This window comes from Microtus pennsylvanicus, chromosome 7 (assembly GCF_037038515.1).
Source record: "Microtus pennsylvanicus isolate mMicPen1 chromosome 7, mMicPen1.hap1, whole genome shotgun sequence".
In the NCBI taxonomy this organism is placed as follows: domain Eukaryota; kingdom Metazoa; phylum Chordata; class Mammalia; order Rodentia; family Cricetidae; genus Microtus; species Microtus pennsylvanicus.
In genome coordinates, this window is record NC_134585.1 from 123,543,314 (window position 1) to 123,570,498 (window position 27,185).

General features: G+C 42.6%; 1 protein-coding gene and 1 non-coding gene across 2 annotated transcripts; both read right to left on the bottom strand.

The window, feature by feature from the left end:
- Nucleotides 1-721: 721 nt before the first annotated feature.
- On the bottom strand, nt 722-26,378 carry Khdc4 (KH domain containing 4, pre-mRNA splicing factor). Its single transcript, XM_075978531.1, has 14 exons — nt 26,270-26,378; nt 25,615-25,834; nt 24,204-24,332; nt 23,812-23,891; nt 19,050-19,102; nt 18,587-18,750; nt 15,578-15,789; nt 13,473-13,533; nt 12,358-12,415; nt 11,881-12,134; nt 4,994-5,155; nt 3,605-3,717; nt 2,755-2,846; nt 722-1,974 (listed from the first exon to the last, which is right to left on the bottom strand). The coding sequence occupies exons 1-14, from the start codon at nt 26,305-26,307 to the stop codon at nt 1,775-1,777; spliced, it is 1,836 nt and encodes a 611-aa protein (XP_075834646.1). The 5' UTR covers nt 26,308-26,378; the 3' UTR covers nt 722-1,774.
- On the bottom strand, nt 18,184-18,311 carry LOC142855192 (small Cajal body-specific RNA 4). Its single transcript, XR_012911455.1, has one exon.
- Nucleotides 26,379-27,185: the final 807 nt, after the last annotated feature.

Here is a 27,185-nt window from a genome sequence, read left to right on the forward strand (position 1 = left end):
CATCACTTGCCCCAGTATCTAACTCTGGGTTTTTAGTAATAAGACCAATTAGGACACACGCAATACAGATGCAGCTCTCCTTGGGGGCCAGAAGCACACACAGTGAACCCACCTCAAAAATAAAAACAAATAATTGAAGGAAGTTAAAAAATAGGAAACACAAAACTTAGAAATCTTTTAATATTTCAATAATTTTGACTTTATAAAGTCAAGGAGCATATGCAAATATTAGAGCCTGTTAAGTTTTTCTTGGGTAGGGAAATAACTGCATTACGCTATGAATAAAGAATTTATTGAGGGACTGGAGAGATGGCTCAAAGGTTAAGAGTATTCGCTGCTCTTCCAAAAGACCTGGGTCCAATTCCCAGCAACCACACGACAGCTCATAATTATCTGTAACTAGCTCCAGGGAATCCAATGTCTTCACACAGAGTTATATATGCAGGTAAAACAACGCACATAAGAAAAATAATAGAGATGAATAAATTACTTTAAAAAGTTTATTGCAGGCTGGAGAGATGGCTCAACGGTTAAGAGCACTGGCTGTTCTTCCAGGACCTGGGTTCAATTCTCAGCACCCACATGGCAGCTCACAACTGCCTGTAGCTTCAGCTCCCTGGAAGCTGACACCTTTACACCAATGCACATAAAATAAAGTTAAAATAAATTTTAAAAAAGTTTATTGTAATAGTGTATGAATCGGCCAAAGAAGAAAAAGAACTGACAAGCAGATTATTTATACATTTATTTATAATGAAATTATGGTCTAATTATTTACAACATAGAGGAAACCAGAGAATAAGTTTGTACAAAGCCAGTCTCCAAAGTATTCAAAAATGTGCAAAAATGACAGTATCTCAAACACTCTCGGCTCAGCCACCACCAATTCCTTCACTTTCACACGTCAATATTTGATACAAAAAAGTTCGTTTGGCAAAACCTGCCATGCCAAGAAAAGAGGAGACGCTGCGATTCCAGCCGGAGCCACCATCCTATGGGTGTCGAGCCGCAACCAGTTCAGAGAGACAGACAACTGTGTTTCCTTCAGTGGTGAGTTCTGACCAGCTCTGACCAGCTTTTTAGTCACATTTTCTTTGACTCAGCTGGAAACAAGAAGTTCAGGACCTGGGCAGTAACAAGAGCAATGGCTGCCTGAAACAAGCGTGGCAAAAGACGCCAACTCTGGATCATCCCAGGGAAGAAACAAAGCAGAAATAACTTCATTCTCCTAGTCAAGATCCAGCTATATCTGACCATTTTAAATGAGTACAACAGCATTTCCCAAACACAAGGAATCCAAATAGAAAGGGGGACAATGAGCTCTTAGAATTAAATGTAAGTACTGGAAGGAAGGGTCTTAAAACCATTTCCCACTAATAAATAGTAAGGCTTTGTTTGTAACCAGTTATCAAAATTGACCCAATAGTAGTAAAATACAAATAAAACTTTCTTTACAACAGAGTTGAGGCTATTCATTTGGAAAAGGCTAGACCAGGTCAAACACATGTGGCAATGGCGCAGTCCTGATATCTCTCTGGACAAGCACACTTCATTAACTGTTAAAATTCTAAGTGAACTTTGTCACATGTTATGCCACTGCAGAAATAGGGTTTTTAAAAAGGGTGGCATCCCTTTATGACAGGAACACTGCGGTCCCTAACATCTTCAAGGTCCAAGATGGCCCTCAAAACAGGTCCCAAGAGTCTTGTTTAATCAAGTGCATGCATTATTGCTAAGGAGAGTCGCCGAGCATCAAAGGTCTGCCCACTACGTCTTACGGGGCCATCCAGAAGGGCATCTGCTGCTTGGCTCTTGGCTGTGATGCAGGGTACTGATAGCCCAGACTCCAGCCCTGTGGAAAGCTACTTGCATTTTTATGGACTCCATGTTCCTCCTCTTCATCAGAGGAGTCTGCGGCATAAGCTACTAAGCCAAGTCCCTTCTCGGTCGTTTTCATCTTCTTGGCTGGATAATCTAAAAGAGAGAACAACCCAACCCCATTCCCCACCAAGAAAAAAATACCATAAATTCGTTAATTAAAAAAAAAAAGATGTTAATTATAGGTGGTTAGATGGACACCATTTTGTAGTCACAGGGTCAATGGTCACCCCAAAACGTTGATGATCACACGAAAAACAGCCAGCACCAGCAAATGAGAATCCACCAGAACCATGTAAGAAAACAGAGAAAGAAAAAAAAGAAAAGAAAAAAAGAAAAAAAAAGAAAGAAAAAAAGGGAAGTTAGCAAGCGAGTCTTTGAGGACTAACATCTCACCTCTTAAAGAGCTAAAAGAAAAGAAGAAAAGAAGAAACTATTTTTTTATTCTGCTCATTTTTATCAACTGGAGGTAAGTGATACAAATGACCCCACGTACAAGACGCAGGGTTCTGGGATGCTGCTACGTGATGGGCTCAGCTCCCGACACAAAGGCAAATTAATTTTTCCTAAATGTAATTAGATGACCTCCAGTCAGACATCATGAGCAACAATCACTGTATTTCATAGGATTTTAACGCCACTGATAATACGTATAAATACATAAAGCAAGCAACTCCTATTTCTGACACAGAGTAGTTAAAAATAAAAAGCTATATACTGTCCTATTAGGTTATTAACTTAAATATATATATGTCATTAGCCAATAAATCATAAAGGTAGGGTTAAATCTGGATGAATGGCCACCAGGTTAGAAAACTAGCACTATGACCGACCACCCTGCTTGGTCACTCCCAACCCCATCTACAGTTAACTTACCATGGCTTCCTGCCAAGGCCCCAGACCCATTCCTTTCATCAGACTCTGTTTTTATTCCAGTCACTGGAAAGGCTGGTGGAGGCATCAACTGCCTGTTAAAAGCATGACAAATCTTTTTAGAGAGATTCAACCTATTAAATTACCCAGTCAAATACCAATATCAACTGATGCTGCGACCGCTAATGAACTGTGACTTTACCATAACCACGTGCTCTACCTTCACCTCCTCAACTATCACCATGTCTACAAAGGGAGACCATGTCAGAACTAGCTCAAAGCAGTCAAGGCTCTTTCACTGACCACGTTTCTCCTCAGCACCCCTTCTGAAAGCTATGTCATCAAAGGAAAGGAGAACTCGAGCATTCAATCCTCAGCCACACACTGATCCAACACCTCCATCCACGATATGGGGCTTTTTCTCTTGCTTTCAAAATGGTACTTATTTTTATGTGCATGAGTATGTTGTCTGTATGTGCCTACAGTTCCCACAGAACCCCGAAAAGAATGGTGTAATCCTGGGACTGAAGCCACCCATGGTTATAAGCTACCAGGCAGGCACTTTTGAGAACTAAACCCAGACCCACTTATTGAGTAGCCTGTGCTCCTAACCCAAGCCATCTCTCTAGCTCCTACCCTTTTAATTTTTTTTTTCAAAGCAGAGTCTCATGTACCCCAAGATGCCTCAGACTTCTGCTTGCACCATTGTACCAGACTCGATCACTCTCAATTAGTAAAAACGGCTTGACTGTATTAACGCTTCTGTTACTGCCTAGCCTACGGGAAACCCAAAAGCCTCTGAAACATCATATTACCTAGTATTCAAGTAATTGTTCCATTCCAATTAACTTACCTGTCCCTCTCTCGCTCTTTGCCTGAGGAACTTGCCGGCTTCGATCCTGCGCCTTCTATCTCATTCTGACTGGAGAAGCCTGTACCTAAATTAGTCATATGAATGGGTCCATGCTATGAGCAGAAAAATACAGTAGCATTAGCAAATCTACAACTGCTGCATTGACTTTAGCTCCTTAATGTAACTGTCAAGTGCCTCATCTTTCTGATAACTGCCACCAATTAAATGGCATTACACGTTCTTTGGGATTTGTGAGAATAAATAGTCAAGTAGGGGTTCCTGTTTCTGTAGAACTTAGTCATGGGGAAAGTGTAATTCGTTATATAAGCAACCATTCTAAATACAATGGCTTCTGGATACCTGGTAACGTTAACTACAAATAAATAAATAAATAAATAAATAAATAAATAAATAAATGTGTCTCTTCTGCTGAAACAACAATAAAACTATTCTCATCTTTCCTGGCACTGGGAATTAACCCAGGGCCTTGAGCATATGATGCCTGCTCTACCACTGAACTATAGCTCCTCTAAATCATCTTGCCAGTGACTATGCTCATAATGTGTTATCGCTCCACTTCTGACATGTTCTTCCTAGGGTGGGAGAATAGGGTAGAGCTAAGAGAAACTGTCTTTTTTTTTTAATTTTTTAGAGATTTATTATATTTGCCTGCACACAATAAGAGAGCACAAAATCTCACTACAGATGGTTGTGAGCCACCATGTGGATACTGGGAATTGAACTCAGGACCTCTGGAAGAACAACAAGTGCTCTTAACCTCTGAGCCATCTCTCCAGGCCCCTTTCAAAAAAAAAGGGGAGGGGGGCAAAGAGAACAGCAAATTGAAAGCCACAGGTTAAGTAAAAACCATGGATAGAGAAAACAGACTCCTTCAGGTAGTCCTCTGACCTCCATACAAATGTGCAAATGTGCTAGGCAGCACCTTAATCCCAGCACCAGCAGGCAGAGAAGGTGAGTCTCTGTGAGTTCAAGGTCTGGTGTACAAAGCAAGACAGCCAAAGCTGTTACACAGAGAAACCCTGTGTCGAGGAAAAAAAAAATCATAAATTTGAAGATTGATAGCTTTTGATGAGTGGCTTTCAAGACTGTTGTCCTGAATAAGAAAAAGCGTAAAATTTTAATACAACTCCTAATGTCAGTGACAGGAGACTTCCCTCCACACCATGTTTTACCTCAAAAACAAAATATGGCAAAGGAGAATGACTCTTGCCTTAAATTAATTCCTCAAGAATAAAATCCTCACCTAATCTGTTTCCAGAAGCAAAACTTTTATCCCATAAGACAGTTGCTATGGATGCAAATTCTCTTACTTAAAGGGAAAACACAGCAAGGGAAGATAAAGGAAGGAAGATTGGATATTTATTTAACCTGGTATCCAAGCAGTCCAGACTCGCGCTCATCAGGCAGCTCCTCTGTAAATCGCCTCTTCTGGGACTGGGGCTGAGCTGAGAGTGGGGGCTGGGGCTGCGGGCCAGCAGGCAAGGCAGTTTTGACAGGAGCAGCAGGAATAAAAGGAGCACTTATCGGACTCTAGGACCAAAGAAAGCAAGGGGAACCAAGTATGAGATGCTGGATGAATAAATTAGGTTGAGAGTGGATCTGAATAAGCACTAACTTTCAGGAATCTGATATTCCCACCCCCAAAAATTAACAGCCAATGGGTGCTGTGATTCTCGGCTGTACCTATAATCTATTTGGTGTGTTCCAGGCCAGCCAAGGCTATCAAAGACCTTTGTGTTTGTGTAGCATATGTGCACACGTGTACAGCTATGTACACAGACGGAAGCCAGCGGGGCATCTGGTGTCTCTTACTCTCCAGCTATCTCCTTGGGCCTGAAAACAACTTTCTGGCCTAGATAGAAGTCAAGAGGATCTTCCTGTCCCTGCCTCCGGGGATCTGGTACTACAGGTATATGCAGAAATGTCTGAATGCTAGAATCCAAAATGAGGTCCACATAACTGCCCAGTAAAAAGTTTTAACTGCTGGGTCATCCATCTAACCACTACTGAAGTCCTTTATGGTGATAAACTGCACTCTCCTTCAGTGCTCACAGCCCACGGTACCCACCTACCTGTGGTAATGGACAAAGACTGTAGCTTATTTTGGAAGACGTCCCCTATGAGGAGGCCACATGTAGGATCCACTAGCAATCCCACGCTCCAATTTAGTCTTTCCATTACCACTGAGGACTATAGAGAACACATACAGATGAGCTAGACATCTAATCTTTTCCTAAAATTATATTCTATTGATGGTGCAGATTAGAACCAAGGTCAAATACTCTAGCAGATAAAATTGAACTCAACAATTTCACAGGCCTGAGTTTCAGATTTTACCTCATATCATATCCCCCAAACTGTCACTTTACTTTTCACAACCTTGTTTCGCCATCTCTGACATGGAAAACAAAACAACGACAATATGCTCTATGTCCTGGAGTAAAACTTAATGAGATGGGCAGACTCATCAGGAAATAATGAAAGGTGCAGGGGTCTCAGCAAGCATCACAGCCAGCAGGGAAACCATCCGTGTGAGGTTAAGGATAAAACTACAGAGCAGGTAGATTCTATTTGTCCACTGTTATCTATGCACAGTGCTGATGAGAGAGGGACTCCTGTTCTTTTTAAGACTTTTGTGGCTGCGTACCAACCCTAAAGGGGGTGGTGGTGTAGGAGTTCAAGGCCATCTTTAGCTATACGTCCAACCTGAGCTGCCTGAGACCTTGTCTCAAAAGCAATCATTACTTGGAAAGGCAGCCATTGATTTAAAAACACACACACACAGAGCTGGAGATATGGTTCAGTGGTTAAGAGGTCCTGAGTTCGATTCCCAGCAACCACATGGTGGTTCACAACCATCTGTAATGAGATCTGGCACCTTCTTCTGGCGCGCGGGCAAACATGGAGGCAGAATGTTGTATACATAATAAATAAATCTTTAAAAAAAAAAATAAAGACTTTAGGAACAGATAAATCCTTCTCAGATACAAAAGATTTCTTGACTGCCAAGTGTCAAATGAAGCCAGAGTTTTGTTTTGTTTGTTTGTTTTTTTTTTTGAGATAGGGTTTTTCTGTATAACAGCCCTGGCAGCCTGGAACTCACTTTGTAGACCAGGCTGGCCTCAAATTCAGAGAACTCTGCCTTGCAGGTGCTGAGATTAAAGGCGTGCACCACCACCACCCAGGCTTCATTTTTTTTTTCCCAGATTGGATTTCTTTGTGAAGCCCTGGCTGTTCAGAGGTTACTTTTTCTTTTCTTCTTTTTTTCTTTTTTTCCTTATTCCTGCTTTTGAGGACAGGGTTTCTCTAAGTAGCTTTGGAGCCTATCCTAGAACTGGCTTTGCAGACTAGGCTGACCTAGAACTCACAGAGATCTGCCTGCCTCTGCCTCCCGAGTACTGGAATTAAAGGCACGAGCCACCACGGCCTGGCCCATTAACAGAAATTTTAAAGGAGTACTTAATTATGCTAAAATCTGTATTACTGTGTTTGGACTGACTAGATAGTCCAAACAAATATCTCCCATTTAAGTGATTAAATATGTGTATATACCATCTGTTATCCAGACAACTGGTCATAAAGGATAAAGACAAAATAATATTGCACTAATTCCTATTAACCCACTCCTCCCCCTCTTTAACGCTCTAGAGGGGCAGTGGGACCCGGGAAAATGGATCTGATAATGAAGCAGACTAAATCTCATGCAGAAGACAACTTTATCCAGAACCTCAGATACTTTATACTCTGAGGAGTCACATGAGCAAAGTGTACAATCCAAAAGACAAGCTGCACATGACCAACAAGTCTCACGTGGTAAAATGTTTTCCCATGGAGGCATATAAACAAATAACAGTAGGCAGTTTAGTAAATAATTTAAAGTAACACCTGGGGAGAGAATGAGAGCATAACCCAAGAACATTTCCGTGCTTATAAAGAAACCGAGCTCACAAGACTCTTGGTTTCTTGGAGTTTTCTCAGAAGCACTCAGCAATTTCTTCACACAACTCCATTCTTGGATTCTGTTCCAACATCTCCCCTCTTTTTATTTTATTATTTTGGTTTTTGAGACAGGCTCTCTGTGTTGTCCTCGCTGTTTTGGAACTCACTCTGAAGACCAGAATGACCTCTGGACCTGGAGATCCACCTGCCTCTATCTCCCAAGTGCTGGGATTAATGGCGTGTGCCACTAAAAATTATTTTATTTTATTTTATTTTATTTTATTTTTTTTTGGTTTTTCAAGACAGGGTTTCTCTGTGGCTTTGGAGCCTCCAGAGTGGTTTTAAGATGCTGTAGATAAATTTGTCATTTGATGTTGAGTATAATATAAGCAGGCTTATATATAATTAGAATATAATTATATATAAGAATATATTCTAATAATAATGAATATTATTAGAACAGTGGGAGTACTTTATGTGTGATACTTTGCCATCAACAACAGGGATATAAACTATGTCTACCTATATTGATCAGAAAAATCTAGAGAATAGATTGAAAAAGAAACCCGTATTAGTAGTTCTGGCATCATTCAGAATGTCAGTCCATCTTGGCCTTTAATAGGAATAGAAGTATTATGATGACCTATGCAAATGGGAAGTGATTCAAATCCCATGTAAAAATTAAAAGCAGTCACTTCTTCAGACGAATAAACGAGTCTGTTACAGCCCTAAGGTCCAGTCATAAACAGAGTCATTGGTGTAAATGACAAGACCTGAGTCTACTCAACCTGCATGCTCAGAGGCACTTGTAGCAGATATGCAGGGCAAAGTAGCTAGCCTCACCAGAAAAAGACTCTTAGGTGACATAGGGCTTTGTGCGCTTTACACAACAAGGTCTCCCTTTACGTGTGAGGCCTCAGTTAACCTCTGAGATGGCCAATCTATCCTTCTGTTAACTTTCACTGTTCCGTTGCCCTCTGCCTTCTTTTTGATGGCCAGGGCCGGAAGAGCAGAACAAAAATCTCTAATGTTTCAGTGGAACCATCTGAAATGACAGAGGCATACCGCTTCTCCATTTCCTTCCGGAGAAGAAAAAATAGGGCAGGTTAATCCCTCAGCTTGCTTGTTTCTTTCTGCAATAAAATCAGGGACCAGTCTGGCCTCAAATCCAGAGATCCACCTGCCTCTGCTTCCCTAATACCAGAATCAAAAGCATGCACCACCACATCCATCTATGACTAATATTTTACAAACTGTAACTTATTAGCTAGTGTACACTGGACCGTTATCATTTTTAGTTGTAATAGGTCCTAGAAAGAAAATGCATAATGCCATATGACATAATGGTATTTTTCACTCCTGTGCTCCACTGCTGATTAGATAGGGAGGGGATCATGCATGCCTTTATAATTTTAGTACAGACGTCTACATACCTGACGGTAGAGAAGGTCCCAGACACAGATAGCTGTAGTCAGATACCAAGCTGATGTCAACTCATTATTAATTAATTATGCATTAGAAGCTTGGAATAAACACACACACAAAATAAAACCATCACTGCTTATGCAAAAAAAAAAAGAAGCTTGGAATAAAATAATGCCTTTATATTGTATTTAAAAAAAGCTTTAACAGAGGATAGGCTTCTCTAATTAACATACTTGCCAGAGTCTGATCATTTATCAGATCAAGGGCAAGCATAAAACGTAAAAACAAGGGCTGGAGAGGTGGCTCAGCAGTTAAGAGTACCACCTTCTCTTCCAAAGGACCCGGATTCAACTTCCAGCATCCACATGGCAGCTCACAACTGTCTGTAACTACAAGATCTAACATCCTCACACAGACATACATGCAGGCAAAACACCAGTGGACATGAAAATAAAATATTAAAAATACTTAAAAACAAAAATTAACAATGGTTAACTGCACAGCCACAACAACTTTAATTTGAGCTCAAGCAGATTTTACTAGGTGACAGGATACTTAGAAGTACCAGAGAAATAGTCAGAAAATCCTAGCAGAAAACAGTGAAGTTCTACTACATAAGCATTAAAATACAGATCCAGCTGATACTGTAAGCCTAACCGTTTTACTGAGGAAGAATTTGTTAGAAGGGTCTCAGTTTTTACTGAATTCAGTACATTCTGATGTAATAGATATTGAATTCATTTTTGGTTTAACTCCTTTTGGCCTCCAAGGGAATTGAGAAACATGTAATTAGGCTTGCATTTTAGTCCTATTTATATTTTTAAATTTTTATATATTTTTATTAAGCGTATTTATATTTTTATTTAATTTATGCTGTACAAAAATATGAACTTTAAAAATGAAACTAGTACTGAAAGTAAAATTTCATATTTTGTTAATGCTTCTGTTAAACTAATAAAGCTACGGTAAGCTTTGTATTTATTAATCATTAAACACTTTAAATGTCATATGAAGCGTTTCTCTAAAGACTGAGAATCATCTATTAAGTATACCCAATTTTAAATAAACTAGCTGTTTTTAGTTACTTATTTATAATAAAGCTTGCACTAATAAGTGAATTACATTTGTATTTAGCATGACCATTAGGGATAGTTTTGAGCACATTGAAAATTTTGATCATTTTTAAGGTCACTGACCATAGACTTGCATGCTTTAATTATCTTTAACAGTTACAACAAGTAACGCATTTAAACACAATGAAACTTTGGGTTTCAGTGACCCGGAACAGTGTTCAGGATAACTGACGTGGGAGGAAGGATGTGGACTAAGCATAAAATGGGTTCTGTTGACTGAGAGGATTGTCCAGGATTTGGGGTGGATTCAAAAGCCTGGCTCTATAGAATAGCAAAAACTCAGCTTGGCAGTAATGGTGCACATCTTAAAACTCAGCACTCAGAGCTGGGCAGTGGTGGCGCACGCCTTTAATCCCAGCACTCGGAAGGCAGAGGCAGGCGGATCTCTGTGAGTTTGAGGCCAGCCTGGTCTACAAGAGCTAGTTCCAGGACAGGAACCAAAAGCTAAGGAGAAACCCTGTCTCGAAAATCCAACAACAACAACAAAAAAAAAACAACTCAGCACTCAGGAGGTAGAGACAGGTAAATCTCTGTGAGTTCGAGGCCAGCCTGCTCTACACGAGCTAGTTCCAGGACAGCCTCCAAAGCTACAAAGAAACCCTGTCTCGAAAAACCAAACAACCAACGAACAAACAAAAAGCAAAAAAATCACCAGGTATCACTCACAGCCTTCTGGAGGGAAAACTGGCAACGTGCACCTCTCTTCCATACACCAGGAAAGCCTCCTTGTTTAACAATTCCAGAGTGCTTGCTGTAAGCTGTCATTCTACAGATGTGGGTGGCGACTTATGCCTTTAATCAGTCTGGTCTACAGAGTCAGAGCTACATAGTGAGAGGCACTCAAAAAGCCTCTAAAGGCACCTGATCTCACAGAGAGATCCATCCCTCAAGCCACATACATACAAGGTAGGAAGAGTGAAAATCCCCCTGGAACTGGAATCACAGGTAGTTGTGATCTGCCTAGTGTGGGTCCTCGGCAAGAACTGAGGCATCTCCCAAGCCTCCACCTCTTTTGTTTTTTGACAGTCTTTTGCTGACCGGAAACTCCCCAAGTAAGCTAAGTTGGCCAGAGGGACCTAGGATTGACTTTCTCTCTCCCAACACTGAAATCATAAACATATAAAACAAAACCTGGATTTGCCAACACCCCCTTTTTTTGGAGACAGGGTTTCACTGTGTAGACCTTGCTGGCCTGGAATTTGAAGAAATCCATCTGCCTACGCCTCCCAAGAGCTCTTTGCCCTAGAGATCATGAAGCTGAGGGGAAGGAACTAACTCTGACCTGCCCACTCACATCATAATTAAAGAATGAAGTGCGCGCCTTTAATCCCAGCACTTGGGAGGCAGAGGCAGGTGGATCTTTGTCAGTTCAAGGCCAACCTGGTCTACAGAGCTAGTTCCAGGACAGGCTCCAAAGTTACAAAGAAACCTTGACTCTAAAAGAAAAAAAAAAAAAGGAAGTCACATTCAATAGGTGTTTTCTACAGCTTTCGCATACCAACAAGAGCACCTGTGACAAACTGTCCAGCCAGCACAATCTAAAACACCCGTTATTTGACTCCCACTTGAAACATCTGGGTGAAGCTGACTGAGAACTAGAAACTAAGAGTGGCACACGCATTATCCCAAGGTCCTCAGTAAGTTGTGGGGACACAAGGACAACAGGACAAAATACAGAACAGACTGACTTCTAGAAAGAACCGTTCCCCAGTTTCTCCTAAGTTCAACAACAGCATACAGCATATGCTGGCATCCTACCTGTCCAGTGCTGGCTGGAGGTTGCACTTGTGTTATCGGATATTGTGTTGGCACAGGTGGGACTCCAGTGGGTAATGCTGGCAAGACTCCAGGTGCCAGAGGAACAGCTGGTGGCACTATACTTGGTACTCCATAGGGAGGCTGAACTGGCTGCTGAGGAGGGGGAACAACAGGGTAACCAGACTGATAGCCATTGGATGGATAATATGGTGGTTGAGGAGGGATACTACTTATAGCAGAGGGTTGTGTGTAGCCTGAGGGGAAGAAAAAAAGTCTTTAATCAGCTGCAGCGAATGAAACGTTCCACCTGACTACTACACAGCAGGAAGACAAACATCAAGGCATGAATGGCTTTCTAAATTACCCTAGGTTGAAGGGACCACCACCAATGCCCTGGCACAACTAGTATAACCTCAAAATCACACCTAACCATAACTATCATTAACAAAATATTTTACCACTTTATGCCATACATACCCGGTAAAGGGACAGCAGTATTAATTTGATTCACAAATCTAGAATATTCAGCATGAACCTGGAAAAGTGGGGAAAAATGAAGTTAATAGAGACCAGTTCCAAATGATGCCATATTTTTAGGTGTATGATTATATATTAAACTAAAGTCATCATGAATTGAAGTATTTCCCCCGTGCTCTGATTTAAATGTGAATTAAGCCAGGCGGTGGTGGCGCAGACCTTTAATCCCAGCAGTTGGGAGGCAAATCTCTTTGAGTTTGAGGCCAGCCAGGTCTACAAGAGCTAGTTCCAGGACAGCTATGACTGTTACACAGGGAAACCCTGTCTCAAAAAACCAAACTGAATAAATAAACAAAAATAAAAATGTGAATTAAGGGGACTAATAAGCAAAGTTCTGTACATCAGCAGGTTACATAATCCTAAATACAGAAACTACCCAATTCTGGGGCACAAAATCATCCAGCATGCCACAGAATTAGAGAAATTACAAATTTCCAAGTAGCTAGCATAAATGGTAAGAATTCACTTATTGCCAGGTGTGTGGTGCACGCCTTTAATTAAGCATTTAGGAGGCAGTGGCAGCAGAATCTCTGTTGAGCTCAAGGCTAGCCTGATGTACCTAAGAGCTAAAAGCCAGCCAGCGATAGTGAGACACTGTCTCAAAAAGTAAAATAAATCATTCACCCTTTTTTTCTTTTTTAAACCAGGAAACGTGCCTTCATGTAACTTCCAGATTAATAAGAATTAAGGTGTAGGGCTTTTTGTTGTTGATTTTGGTTTTCCGAGACAGAGTTTCTCTGTAACAGCCCTACTTGCCCTGGATCTCTCTTTGTAGACCAGGCTGGCCTCTAATTTACTGAGTTCCACCTGCCTCTACCACTGCCACTGTGCAGGGATTACGGATTAAAGGCGTGCGACACCACGGCCCGGTTTACAGTTAAATTTTAATTTAGCTTAATTGGAAGTTAATGCAACTATAAGCTATCCTAATTTAGTTTGTAAAGACCATGTCTAGGAGGGTCAGTGTACTGGTTTATAGTTACAGGTCAGCACTAGACTCCACAACTCTACACATGGTACTGTGATTTCAATCCCAGCCACACACACAAACTCACTGTTTGTAAAAGATTCTCACAGAGCTTCTTAGCAGCAGCCAGGCCTTCAGGTTTGGGATGACTACAAATAAAGAATAAGCCACAACGTCAAATGAAAAGAGCAAAGTAACTGTCTCATCTTCTTTTTATGCTGTTGTACACGTTTACTTTAATAGGCTCACTATAGCTCAAATCTAGTCCTCTGAAGTCATTTTTTTAAAGATTTATTTATTATGTATACAATGTTCCTCCTGCATGTACACCTCTACGCCAGAAGAGGGCACCAGATCTCATTACAGATGGTTATTGAGCCATTATGTGGTTGTTCTTAAACTCTGAACCATCTCTCCAGCCCTCTGAAGTCATTTTTTAAATTTTATGTATTTATATTTTGTCTGAGTGCTCTGCATGTACACCTGCCCGCCAGGAGAGGGCATCAGATCCTACTATAGATGGTTGAGAGCCACCGTGTGGGTGCCGGGAATTGAACTCAGGACCATGGAAGAGCAGCTCTCCAACCCCTCTGAAGTCACTCAACAGGAACATAAACAAAAGGTGGTTTTTGGTTTGTTTCGAGACATGGCTCACTCTAGCGCTCTGGCTGTCCTGGAACTGTGTAAATCAGTTTTTGCATCCCATGTGCTATTAAACAGATACGACACCACACTAATCAGCAACTTAAAATCTTTTTAGTTATAACTAACAGCTAAGCACTGTTAGTGCACACCTTTAATCCCAGTGCTTAGGAGGCAGAGGCAGGATCTCTTTGGTTTCGTGGCCATCTGTTCCACAAAGTGAGCTCCAGGACAGCCAGGACAGTACACAGAGAAACTGTCTCAAACAAACAAAAGTTCTAACTAATATACCATCACTACATATATTTTATAAAGCCTCTTCTCAGATAATGGTAATTTTTGACAAAGAGACTGGGGGAGAAATGGTTCAGCAGTTAAGAGCAGTTACTGCTCTTCCAGAGGACCTGGGTTTGATTCCAAGCACCTACATGGTAGTTCACAACCATCCTTAACTACAGTTCTAGGTGAATCAGTGGCCTCTTCTGGACAACTCCTGCAGCAGGTACAAAGTAAACGTACACACGAGTAGGTAAAACATTTAAACACGAAAAATAAAGCAGAGGGGAGGGGGAGAAGAAAGTGATTCTGGTGCCTGCCGCTCAACCTCTGCACTCGGAAGGTAGAGACAAGAAGACCAGAAATTCAAAGTCACCCTGGACCACATAATGAATTCAAGATCAGTATAGTCCACATGAAACCTGCCCACATGTTAAAATAAAATAGTTTAAGCCAGGTGTGGTGGTGCAATCTGGAAGCAGAGGCAGGTGGATCTCTATGAATTTTGATTTTGAGGTCAACCTGGTCTAAAGAGTTTCAGGACAGCCAGAGTTGTTACTCAGAGAAACCCTGTCTCCAAAAAAAACCAAAAAAGAAACAAAGAAAGAAAAATGTAGTTATGTTCGTGTATAGGTGCCTTCAGAGGTCAATAGCAAATCCCGGGAACTGGACTTACAGATGGATATGATCCATTCTCCCCGAGTGATAGGAACAAAACCCATGTCTTCTAGAACAGCAAGTGCTCATTCATAACTGGGCAACCATCTTCCCAGCTTTAATAATTCAGTAATTTTTTTAAATTAATTTCTTTATTATGTATACAATATTCTGTCTGCATGTATGCCTGCAGGCCAGAAGAGGGCACCGGACCTCATTACAGATGGTTGTGAACCACCATGTGATTGGTGGGAATTGAACTCAGGACCTTTAGAAGAGCAGGCAATGCTCTTAACCACTGAGCCATTTCTCCAGCCCCTAATTCAGTAATTTTTATTAACCTAATTATAAAGTTATCATTCCAAGCTTACTTAAATCCTTCATGTAGGTTTTGGGGGCTTTTTGTTTGTTTTTTTGAAGGCCTCAAAACCATCATGTAGACAAAGATGACCTTGGAATCCTCATTCTCCTGTTCCCACATATGAATGCAAGGATTACAGACTTTAACCACCATCACCCCAGGATTTCACATTAGTTAAGTCTATTTTCTCTTGTTCGTTATGAAGTACTCCAGCCTATACTGAGAAGGATTTGTTTATCTGCAGCTCTTATCCATACCTGATATAAATATACATGGGTTCAAAAGCTTCTCGGCCTGACGCTGGCTCAATGCAGCCTGAACCTTTGCCTCGTAGAAAGACCTTGGCACCTGTTTCAATTTGAATGTGTTGCAAATAGGAGCAGCCTGGACCTTCTACTTTCTCCTTAACATTAAAGGAGGGCACAGCATGTTCTAGTCCCACAAATAATTTATCTTGTACATAATGCATCTGTAAGAGAACAGAGTACTTTGATTAGTAAGAAACAGTAACGAAATAAGCTTGTAGGAAACTAGTCTACAAAGTAGTACGATCCTGTACATACTTAGGATCACTTCCACATGGATCTTCGAAATTTTCTATCATAATCTCCAAAATAACTTTTTGGAGACATAGTGTTGCTACAGCTCAGTTGTCCTGAAATTCCCTACGCAGCACAGGCTGGCCTCATAATCTCAACCCTCTTGCCTCAGCCTCCTAAGGAGGTTTAACACTTGTTTATTTAAGTCAAGTTAAACAAGGTTAGATTTATGGCCGCTAATAGTTAACTTGACATACCTCAGAAGATGGACCCTTCATTTAAGAATTGCCTCTACCGCCGGGCGGTGGTGGAGCACGCCTTTAATCCCTGCACTCGGGAGGCAGAGGCAGGTGGATCTCTGTGAGTTTGAGGCCAGCCTGGTCTACAATGGCTAGTTCCAGGAAGGAACCAAAAAGCTACGGAGAAACCCTGTCTCGAAAATTAAAAAAAAAAAAAAGAAAGAAAAAAAGAAAGAAAAAGAATTGCCTCTACCAAAAAAGAACAGTGACACTTGCTTTTAATCCCAACACTTGGTAAGGCAGACCCAGGTGATCTCTGCGAATCTGAGGTCAGCCTGCTATAGATAGTGAGCTCCAGGTCAGAGCTACATATTAAGATCATGGGAGTTTGGGGAGGGGGAAGAGGATGAGCTTTCTGGTAATGAATTGAGAACATGCCTCTCACAAAGGCTCTCTCTCATTCCTCTCCAGAAGAGGAAACACAAGAAGTGGGGCCTGGTAGAGAGCCCCAATTCCTACTTTATGGATGTGAAATGCCTGGGAGGCTGTAAGATCCCCATGGCCTTTAGCCAATCAGTAGTCCAGTGTGTTGGCTACCCCAGTCCTGTCAGTCTACAGGAAGAAAAGCAAAGCTGGTAGAAGAATGCTCCTCCAGGAGGAAGCAGCACTCAATTAGTTGAAACCATCCTAGCGAACACATTTTAAATATATAAAAAAAGAATGGGCGAGCCAGACGATGGCGGTGCATACATTTAATCGCAGCATTCAGGGGGCAAAGGCAGGTGGATCTCTGTGAGTCTGGAGCCAGCCTGTCTACAGAGTGAGTTCCAGGACAGTCAGAATTGTTATACAGAGAAACTTTGTCTTGGGGTGGGGGAGAAAAAGGGACGCAGGGAGAAAGGGAATGACAGAAAAAAAGAAAGGAGGGAGGTAGCTGAGCAAACAGCGGCATTCTTCCACTGGCTCCTGCTTTGCTTTTCTCTCTTGGCATCCACCCATGATGGAATACAACATGAAACCTGAGACGACCTTTCTTCCTTGCTCATGGTGCTTCTCTCATAGCAACAGAATAATTAGAAAAAGGCCTCTCCTATATGCCCAGCTTAACTGATAGAATGCTTGCCTAGTACCACATAAATAGGGCATGGTAGCCCATGGTGACATGGGAGGTGGAAGGTTTCTTGCCATGCTTTGCTACATAGTGAGTTAAAGTATAGCTAGGAATTTTTTTTTTCTTTTGGTTTTTCAAGACAGGATTTCTCTGTGTCTTTGCAGCCTGTCCTGGAACTAGCTCTTGTAGAATACGTTGGCCTCGAACTCACAAGCTAGGACTTTGGTTTTGGGTTTCTGTGTTTAATCCTGGCTGTCCCTGAACTCAGTAGATCCGCCTGCCTTTCTCCAGAGTGCTGGGATTAAAGGTGTATGCCATCACACCCAACTCTAAGGTCCTATCTTAACAAAGGGGCTGGGGCTATATCAATTAGCAGGGTGGTAGTGCAACATACACGAAGCCCTGAGCAGTGCATTAAAAAACAAACAGGGCCTGGAGAGATGGCTCAGTGGTTAAGAGCATTGCCTGCTCTTCTAAAGGTCCTGAGTTCAAATCCCAGCAACCATCTGTAATGAGGTCTAGTGCCCTCTTCTGGCCTGCAGGCATACATGGAGACAGAACATTGTATACATAAATAAATATTTTTAAATAAATAAATAAAATAAAAAACCCAAGCCTGGTGGCACCTATTTTATTCCAGCACTTAGGAGAGGCAGGAGCATCAGAAGTCAAGGTTACTGAGCTAGTATGGGGTGCCAGAGAGGAATTTATATAGCCAGATGTATAGCTCAGGGGAAGAGTTCTAGCATAGCCTATTCAAAGCCCTGCTAACCAAACCAGCACCACAAAACCTAAAACCCTTCATGTTCATGTACCTATCTACCTACCTCACCTACAAAATGAATTACCTGGTCAGCAAGAGCTGAGTAAAACACACACACGCACCACAGTACAGCACTGAGTAAGCATAACTCACTTCTCTTCAACAGATGTTGAATTAATTTCAAAAACAATATTGTAATGACAGTGCTGAAAAATGTTGGGTAGTACAGAAAGCCCTGTGGTTTTCTCCAGTAAGGGCTGCTCTCTCTACCCCTTTGTCTAGGAGGAGTGTATCAGCAAAGTCTTGCTTCATCAGACTCAGCCTTCTTGGTCCTCCAACTGTCAGTTTACAAATACAGATTAAAATACTATCTTTACACTACACAATCTGTATACCCTTTTGTAAATTCTGTCAATCTGAGATATTTAGATGCTATTAATTCCATAACCCAGATAATCAGAATTACAGAAATCCCTGCCTCAAAAAATACATATAAATAAACAAAAATAAAAAAGCAGGTAATTCTCAGGTTGGAATTTGACATTGTTTTTCTTACTATGTATTATTTTGCACAGACATTTTTATAGAACAAACAACCTCTTGCCAAAACCTACTCCTGACTGGAAGGAAGGCTTCTGGTTAATAGCAGGAGACAGCTGAGCAATGGGAGCCGGCTGGTGGTAGACAGTGACTGTCGCACCATTAAAAGTTGGACTTGTCCCTGTGGCAGCCTTTACCACTCCATTGGTGATTATTTCTTTGATTCGGTTTACAGCTCCTAGGGAAAAATGACGGACAGTAAGCTATACAAAGGGGCTGGAAATAGAGCTCAGTTAGTAATAAACTAAACATACCAAAGAATGAACTGACAAGAGTATAAAGAGAAACACAGGCCAATGTAAATTATATAACCCTTAGTTCAATATTCAGATTACAGAAATATGCAACTCCCATATCTCTAAACCCCCATATACCACTGATAAAATTCATAAAGGTCAGTTATCAAGGACAGTACATTGTTATTGTCATGGTTTCAAATTTTTTACAGAGAAGTCACACGAGCCAAAAATTACTTACTGTCAACTAACTCCCGGGTCTGCCCCTGAACATGAAGATACAATGGACGATCCCTATAAAAAGAAATTTAAAAGACTGATCCCAGAGCCATTAAAACCCACTTTTAAAAAGCTACATATGCAATTCTACTACCGAGTTGTAACGAAAGGAGAAACCTTGAGGTTCAATGGACCACGAGCCTGGTCTACTTGATGAGTCCCAAGCCAACAGAGAACCTGCTTTTAAAAATGGCTACTAGAAAACCAGGTGGTCGTGATGCATGCCTTTAATCCCAGCACTTGGGAGGTAGAGGCAGGTGGGTCTCCATTCAAGGCCAGCCTGATATATAAGAGCTAGTTCCAGGACAGGCACCAAAGCTACAGAGAAACCTTGTCTTGGAAAAAAAAAAACATAGAACCCGGCATGGTAGCCAATTTTAATCCCAGCTCTCATGAGGCAGAGGCACATGGATCTCTGTGATTTCAAAGACAGCCTAGTCTACCAAGTGAGCTCTAAGATACACAGGGCTACACATAGAAACCCTGTCTCAGGGAAATAAAGGAGTACTTGCAGCTCCTGAGTTTGGTTCTCAGCTCCTGTACATAACATATATCAAGGAAAACCCTCATATATAAAATAAAATAAATACATTTAAAAACAACACAGTTTCAAAGGAGGCTGTTCTTGGGCCCCCAAACATGAACACACAAAAAGGCTGATCCTGAACTGATCAAAACCTAGAGTTAAGGGTTGGAGAGATGGCTCAGGTTGTTCTCCCAGAGCAACCATATGATACTACTGTCTGTAACTCCAGTTCCAGGGGGTCTGATACTTCATACCAAGGCACATAAAAATAAAGTTAAATAAATTATTTAAAAAAGCAAAAACAAAAAAGAAAACTTTGACCTGTTAGTTCATGTCTACAGACTCAGGAACCAGGACTGAAGCTTAGTTACCAGAGCACTGGCCACTCTCAGCACTGCACAAACTAGGTATGATCACAGTACCTGTGATAGGAAGCGGAGGCAGAAGGCTCACAAGTTCATGGTCACCAAAGCGAGCTGAGCTGAGATGTTGCCACACCCAACCAAACAAAACAAAATCCTGTTTAGAAATTTATTCTTGGGCTGGAGAGATGGCTCAAAGGTTAAGAGCTTTGACTGCTGTTCCAGAGGTCCTGAGTTCAATTCCCAGCAACCACATGTTGGCTCACAACCATCTGTAATGAGATCTGGTACCCTCTTCTAGTGTGTAGGCAGAACACTGTATGCATAATAAAGAAATCTTAAAAGAAAATTCCACTTTCAGGAAATTTGTTTAAATAAAAAAAAAAAGCAATTTCCTCTTGAACTTTGTTGCTATTTGGTTCTTGAGTCAGGGTCTCTGTACGTTCCTAGATTGGCCGCAAACTCATGGAATCTTCGGACTACAGCTATTCTCATTGATCAAAGTTAACTAACTGGTGCTGAGTTTGGATATACACACCTTTAATCCCAGGCACTACGATAAGACAGGAGGATTACAAGTTTGACATCAGCCTCAGCAACTCAGGAAAATTTCTTAAAATAAAAAGCAAAAGACTAAACCAGGTATGGTGGCGCACAATTTTAGTCCCAGCACTTGGGAGGCAGAGGCAGACAGAGCTTTGACTTCGAGGTCAGCCTGGTCTACAGAGAGAGTTGAGGACAACCAGGATTACAGAAAAACAAAAAAGTTATAAACTGGAAAGATGACTCAAAAGTTAAGAGCAGTTGCTGTTCTTTCAGAGGACCAACACTCAAATCAATCCTATCAGACTGCTCACAACTGCCTCTAACTCTGGTTCCAAGTGGGTAGTTTGTGAGGGCACTAGCAGTGGACCAGTATTTATCCCTAGTGCATGAACTTGCAGTTTGGAGGCCATTTCCAAAGGAGGGATACTTTGCTCAGCCTAGATACAGGGGGGAAGAAGGTCTTGGCCCTGCCTCAAGTGATGACAGACTTTGCTGACTCCCCATGGGAGGCCTCACCCTCTCTGAGGAGTGGATGGGGGATGGGGCGGGGAGAAAATGGGGAGAGCAGGAGAATGGGAAGTAGAGGGAACTGGGATCAGTACGTCAAAAAGATTGTTTTAAGAATAAAAGAAAATATACAAAATTTAAAAAAATGCAAACCAGTTGTGGTTGTTTATAACTATAATACTAGCACTCAATAGGCTGAGGTAAAAAGATCACCATCAGGCTGGGCAGTGGTAGCATACTCCTTTAATTCCAGCACTCGGTAGGCAGAAACAGGTGGATCTCTGTGAATTCAAGACCAACATGGTCTACAGAGTGAGTTCCAGGACAGGCTCCAAAGCTACAGAGAAACCCTGTCTTGAAAGACCAAGGGAAAAAAACAAAGATCACCATCTGTTTGAGGCCAAATTGTCGACAATGTGATCCCTATCCAAAAAGAAAGTTCTAAGGCTGGAAAAATGGCTGGCCCAGTGAATAACAGTGCTTGTTGGAAAAACAAGAAAGCCTGAATTCAAATTCCTGGCACCCACAAAAAAGCTTGGAATTAACAGCTGTGCCTCTGATTCCAGAGTTGGGAGATGGATATAGGCAAACCTCAGGAACTTCCTGGCCAGTCAAAAATGTTAAGCCTCAGTTTCAGTGACAGACACTGACTCAAAATATATGATAAAGCCGGGCGGTGGTGGCGCACGCCTTTAATCCCAGCACTCGGGAGGCAGAGGCAGGCGGATCTCTGGGAGTTCGAGGCCAGCCTGGTCTACAAGAGCTAGTTCCAGGACAGGAACCAAAAGCTACAGAGAAACCCTGTCTCGAAAAATCAAAAAAAAAAAAAATGATAAAGATAATCTGGCTCCTCGTGACTGCAGAAGGCTTTGTGCACCTACACACACAAGAGGAAAGAAAGCAGGCAGCTAGCTAGATAGGTGATAATGAGATGACTCACAGTAAAAAAATAAATAAATGAGGCCCTAGATATAAATGCCATCGAAGCCAGGCACTGGAGGGATGAGGGATGAGGAGACAGGAAGATCGTTGGGGCTCATTGGCCAGCCAGTCTAGTCAAAATGGTTAGAGCAGATGTCTCAAAAAGGTAGGAAACAGAAAATACCCAATGTCAACTTGTGGCCTCCTTCCATGCATGGACATGAACACACAAACACAACCATATACACACCAGGCATGGTGATAGACACTTATAATCCCAGCACTTTGGAGGTGGATCTGAGAGGATCAGGTGTTCAAGATCATACTCAGCTATATATCAAGTTGGAGGACAGGAAGAACTACAAGAGACCCCGTCTTATAAATGACAGTATAAAGACATCTTACATATGCCAGGTGGTGTTAGTGCACACCTTTAATCTCAGCACCATGAGGCAGACAGGACAGCATGGTCTACAGAATTAAGTTCCAGGACAGCTGGGTCTACACAGAGAAACTGTCTTGAAGGAAAAAAAGTGTATGTATGTGTGTGTATATATATACATATCTTGCATACTAACTAATAGAAGGGAAAATAAAAAAATTAAGATTTTTTTATTTTTTAAGATACCTACAGCCTATAATTATTACAGGGCCAAAACCAAAAATATAACTCAAAGTGAAGAAGTCTGTCAGTGGGAGACTGCAGTAGACGACAACATAACACAACCCCTGTTGTGGGTCTCACAAGGTAGTCCTGACTGGCCAAGAACTACAAAGACCAGACTTCTGACACTTGGAGACAATTTCTATAGGAAAGAGGTGTGTGAGAGATTGTGTTCCTGTGTACAGGGCACAGTGAAAGCCAGAAGTCAATCCTTGAGTGTTGTGTTTAGAGTAGCTTTTTTTTTTAATGTGTATGCGTCTTTTGCATCTATGCCTGTGAACCATGTGCATACCTTGTGCCATGACGGCAGGAAAAGGATACTGGATCTCCTGAAACTGGAGTTAGATGGTTGTGACTCATTATGTGGTGCTGGGAGTTGACACTGGGTCTTCTAGGAGAGTGGCAAGGGCTCTTAACCACTGAGCCACCTCTGCAGCCTAGAATGACTACTCCTGGCTTTTTTAAACAAAGACTCTCAATAGGCCCTGGGGCTTACCAATTCAGCTCTTCTGGCTGGCCAGCAAATCCTGAGGATCCATCTTTTGCCTCATCCTCTCCAGAGCTGAGATCTCAGTACTGGGATGTTCGTATTCCATCCTCATACTTTCATTACAAGCACTTGTGAGACTGAGTCACCTCCCCAGGCCAAGAAAAACGTCTAAGCGTTAACCATTATAATATTCTTTCATGGTTTTTTTCTCTCCTAAAAAATTATAAAATGAGGGGCTGGAGAGATGGCTCAGTGGTTAAAAGCACCGCCTGCTCGTCTAAAGGTCCTGAGTTCAATTCCCAGCAATCACATGGTGGCTCACAACCATCTGTAATGAGATCCGGTGCCTTCTTCTGGCCCAAAACACAATAAATAAATAAAATCTTAAAAAAAAAAATTGTGAAATGAGCCAGGTGGTGGTGCATGCCTTTAATTCCAGCACTCGGGAGGCAGAGGCAGGTGAATCTCTGTGAGTTCGAGGCCAGCCTGGTCTACAAGAGCTAGTTTCAGGACAGGCTTCAAAGTTACAGAGAAACCCTGTCTCAAAAAAAAACAAAAAAAAAAAAAACCAACCAAAAAAAAAAAAAAACAACCAAACAAAAAAAAGTGAAATGAAATCCAACAGCACTCCTCCTCAAGCTACTACCCAAACACCTTTCCTGCAGAACCCAAGGGAAGAAAACATGAAGTGGGCCATCGGATACACACCCAGGTCCCACTTTGGCCTTCTCCTCAGTAGTCATGAACCTTCCTCGAGTTGACACAGCAGCCCCACTAAGCCGACTGATCTAAAAATAGAAACATTCTATTAAAAATGATAACAAGACAAATACTAAAACACCACAAATACATATAGTTATGAAATTAAAAATAAAACTCTGATGTGGTATCAAGCTATTTCTGTGGAAGGCAGCAGGACCCCATTCACTTCACCAAATACAAATTGTCCTGATCTGGAACTCTGATTGCATCAAGCCCACCCAGGGAAGTCACCCACATCTCTTTTATTATTATTCTCTGCAGTTAAACCCAAACCCACCTGTGAATGCTTGTGTTCAGAAGTATCTTTCCCTCCCCAAAGATTCCCACGTCCCACACACCTCATCTTGAGTCTGTCCTCGAGTCAGCAAGTTCCTGCACGTCAGAGGCACATCATTAATCTCTACTTCAGCCACCACCAGGTCATCCTTGCTTTTATTGCTAGTTAGGCCTTTGCCAGGGGCCTGCAGCTACAAAATAGAAAAAATGGAATTAAAACGTTTTTGTTTTGTTTTTTGAGACACGGTTTCTCTGTTTAACAGCTCTGGCTGTCCTGGAACTTGCTCTTTAGACAAAGCCTCTATATCCCAAGTGTGCATGCCACCACCTGGTTGAATTACAAGTTTTTATGATTTCATTCTGATTTACAGCCATCTCAAGCAAGTCCTACCCACTTTCCAGTTATTCCCTTTACCTAACAACAAAAACAACTTTATAAAAAAGGAAATAAAACCTCACTTAAATATCATCACAGGGCTGACAAAACAGCTCAGCAGGTAAAGCACTTGCCATGAGATCTATCAGCCCAAGCTCAGAAGAAAAAACAGTTCCTGAATAAATAAAGACCACACTCCACGAAGTGACCCTGTGACCCCTGAATACCTGCTATGGAACCTGTGTCCTGTCTTCCAGCGAACATACAAGTAGTGGCTACAGACGGGGGTTGGCAGTAAGAACACCAACACCCGGCTACACAGGAAACATTTTTAAAATTATTTTAGTTTCCGAGTGATGGTCAGTCACGAGGCTACTCACGATAGCCAAACATGAGGCCTGAGTTTTAATTCCCAGAATACATGAACCAAACCAGATGTGGATCTGTCATCTCAGTGTCCCTACAGCAAGATAGGGGACAGAAACTCAAGAATCCTGGAGCACAAGAGCCAGCTCGCCTGATAGAGACATAGCAGAGGACAGGGACCCAACTCAGACAAGGAGGAAGTGACCCCTGACCTCCGATGTTCACTGGAGCAGTACACACCTGCATGTCCTCCTGAAAAACGCTTGTGCATCAGATTATAGGTGCTTCCCGCCAATCCTGATGGCCTCAGTTCAATCCACAGACCCCTCACAGAGACCCAAATTATGACACACCCAGACAGACATACAAGTAAATATTTCTAAATACACTCACATAATTTGTCTGAACTTCATGTATCAGGAATGTATTGCTTTCAATGGCGATAAAGTTCATAAAGGTAACAAGACCAACTAAAACTGTCTGACCTCAGGGTGTCATCAAAGCTGTTATCAGCAGCACTTGAGGGACAGGAGCAAGGAGGATCTCTGCGAGTAGGAGGCCAATCTTGTCTACATATACAGAGACCCTGTCTCAAACTAACAAAGAAAAAACCCTCTCCTTTACAGGAACAACTTAACAATCACCATCCACTTTCACCTTCATTAACCAGAATAGTATAAAACTGAAAAGCGACGGAACTGCCAGCAGCAGCGCGTCTTCACTCTGAATACCTTCTCGGCGGCATTCTGCGACGGTTTCAGCTTCCCTTTGGCCATGAGCATAGCATTGATCTTGGCGGCCACTGCAGCGGCCGCATCCAAGGCTCCGGAGGGAGCAGCCGTGGCGGCGGCCCCAGGACTTCCCCCGCTGCTGGTGACTTCCCCACCTGGGGCCGCTGGCGGAAGGAAGAGAAGCGGGGCTGGAGCCGGTTGGTCCCATTTGCTGCGGCGCCTACAGGTAGGAGAAGGAAAATACTGGGGCCCAAAGCCTTCCTTTGTACTGTTCTCTCGGGACACACCATTCCACTCTGCCTGTCATGTTCCATAGTCACGCACAATTTCCCACCAAAAACTCTGTTACACTCCCCCGAATTCCCACTTCTTTCAGCCCCTTTCCAGAACAATCCCTCCCCAGTCACTTCCACCCGAAGACTCAAGTCGTCCCGGTATCCTCCAGCGTTTGCCTTCCCCTTGGCTCGCCCTTCGGGACGCTCCGAGTTCGCGTCTCCCTCGCACCTCGGCCGGCCTTTTCGCAGGCGCCCGCGGCCTGCTCAACATTCTCTGCAGAACCCGGCCTGAGCCCGGACGCGGCCACCCACACACGGCCTGCCCGCCTCCCTCGCCCCGGCCCGTGCTCGCTTCCCCGCCCGGCCCGCGAAGCCCCTACCCGCCGGCGGCAGGATGTGTCGCGCTCCCTGCGGACATGGCGGCCGGCTCTAGTCAACCACCCGCCAACTACCCACCACCGCCCTCCCGCCACTTCCGCCCAGCGCGCTGACGCACGGCCTTTTCCGGCCGTGAGGTAGGACGGTTCCGATGAGAAAGCTGGATTCCGATTGGACACTCAGTAATTTAAAGCGTCTGGCGTTCCGGAGACAAGTGAGCGGGCGACTTTTCCGGCTTGCTCCTTTGCCCTTAAGAAAGATGGCTGCTATGTCTACTTGAAAAGCGAGCTCGGCGCTAGAAGAATCCATCTTTGTTGTAGGCACGCTAGCTTCTGGGACGACATTTAATTTAGAAAATGAAACAGATTTTCTCCGAATTCAGTTTGTTCATGTGGAGTCCCAGCCTGTAGCTGAGGAAGAATCTTCCCGCGACTACAGCCCACTTCCCGCGACTACAGCCCACTTCACTATTCATTTACCTTTTTTTAAAAAAGGATTTTTTTCCGAAGGTTGCACAAATGCCTTTTCTTTCTTTCTCTTTTCTTTTTGTTTTTCTTGGGGATATGAAGCTCCAGTCTGTTGCAGGGCTCTCTGTTTTGGTGAGGTTAGTGGCCACGAGTATAGCATTGATCTTGGCAAAAACGTAGGCACTTGGATACCTATGGCGTTATGAAACAAGCAAAAATTGGAAGAAAAACTGCTCAGCATTGTCGGGCATCTAAAAAGCCGAGGCTAGGAACTGACATGGCTCTGCAGGTAAAGGCAGAAGCGAACAGACGATCTAAGTTCGATCCCTGTAGCCCACAAGGTGAAAGGCCAGAACAGACTTCTGTGAGTTGTTCCCTGATCTCTACATGCGCAAGCGCGCACATTAGTGAATGTAAAAAGAGAGATGCTCAATAAAGTAGCTAAGGCTGT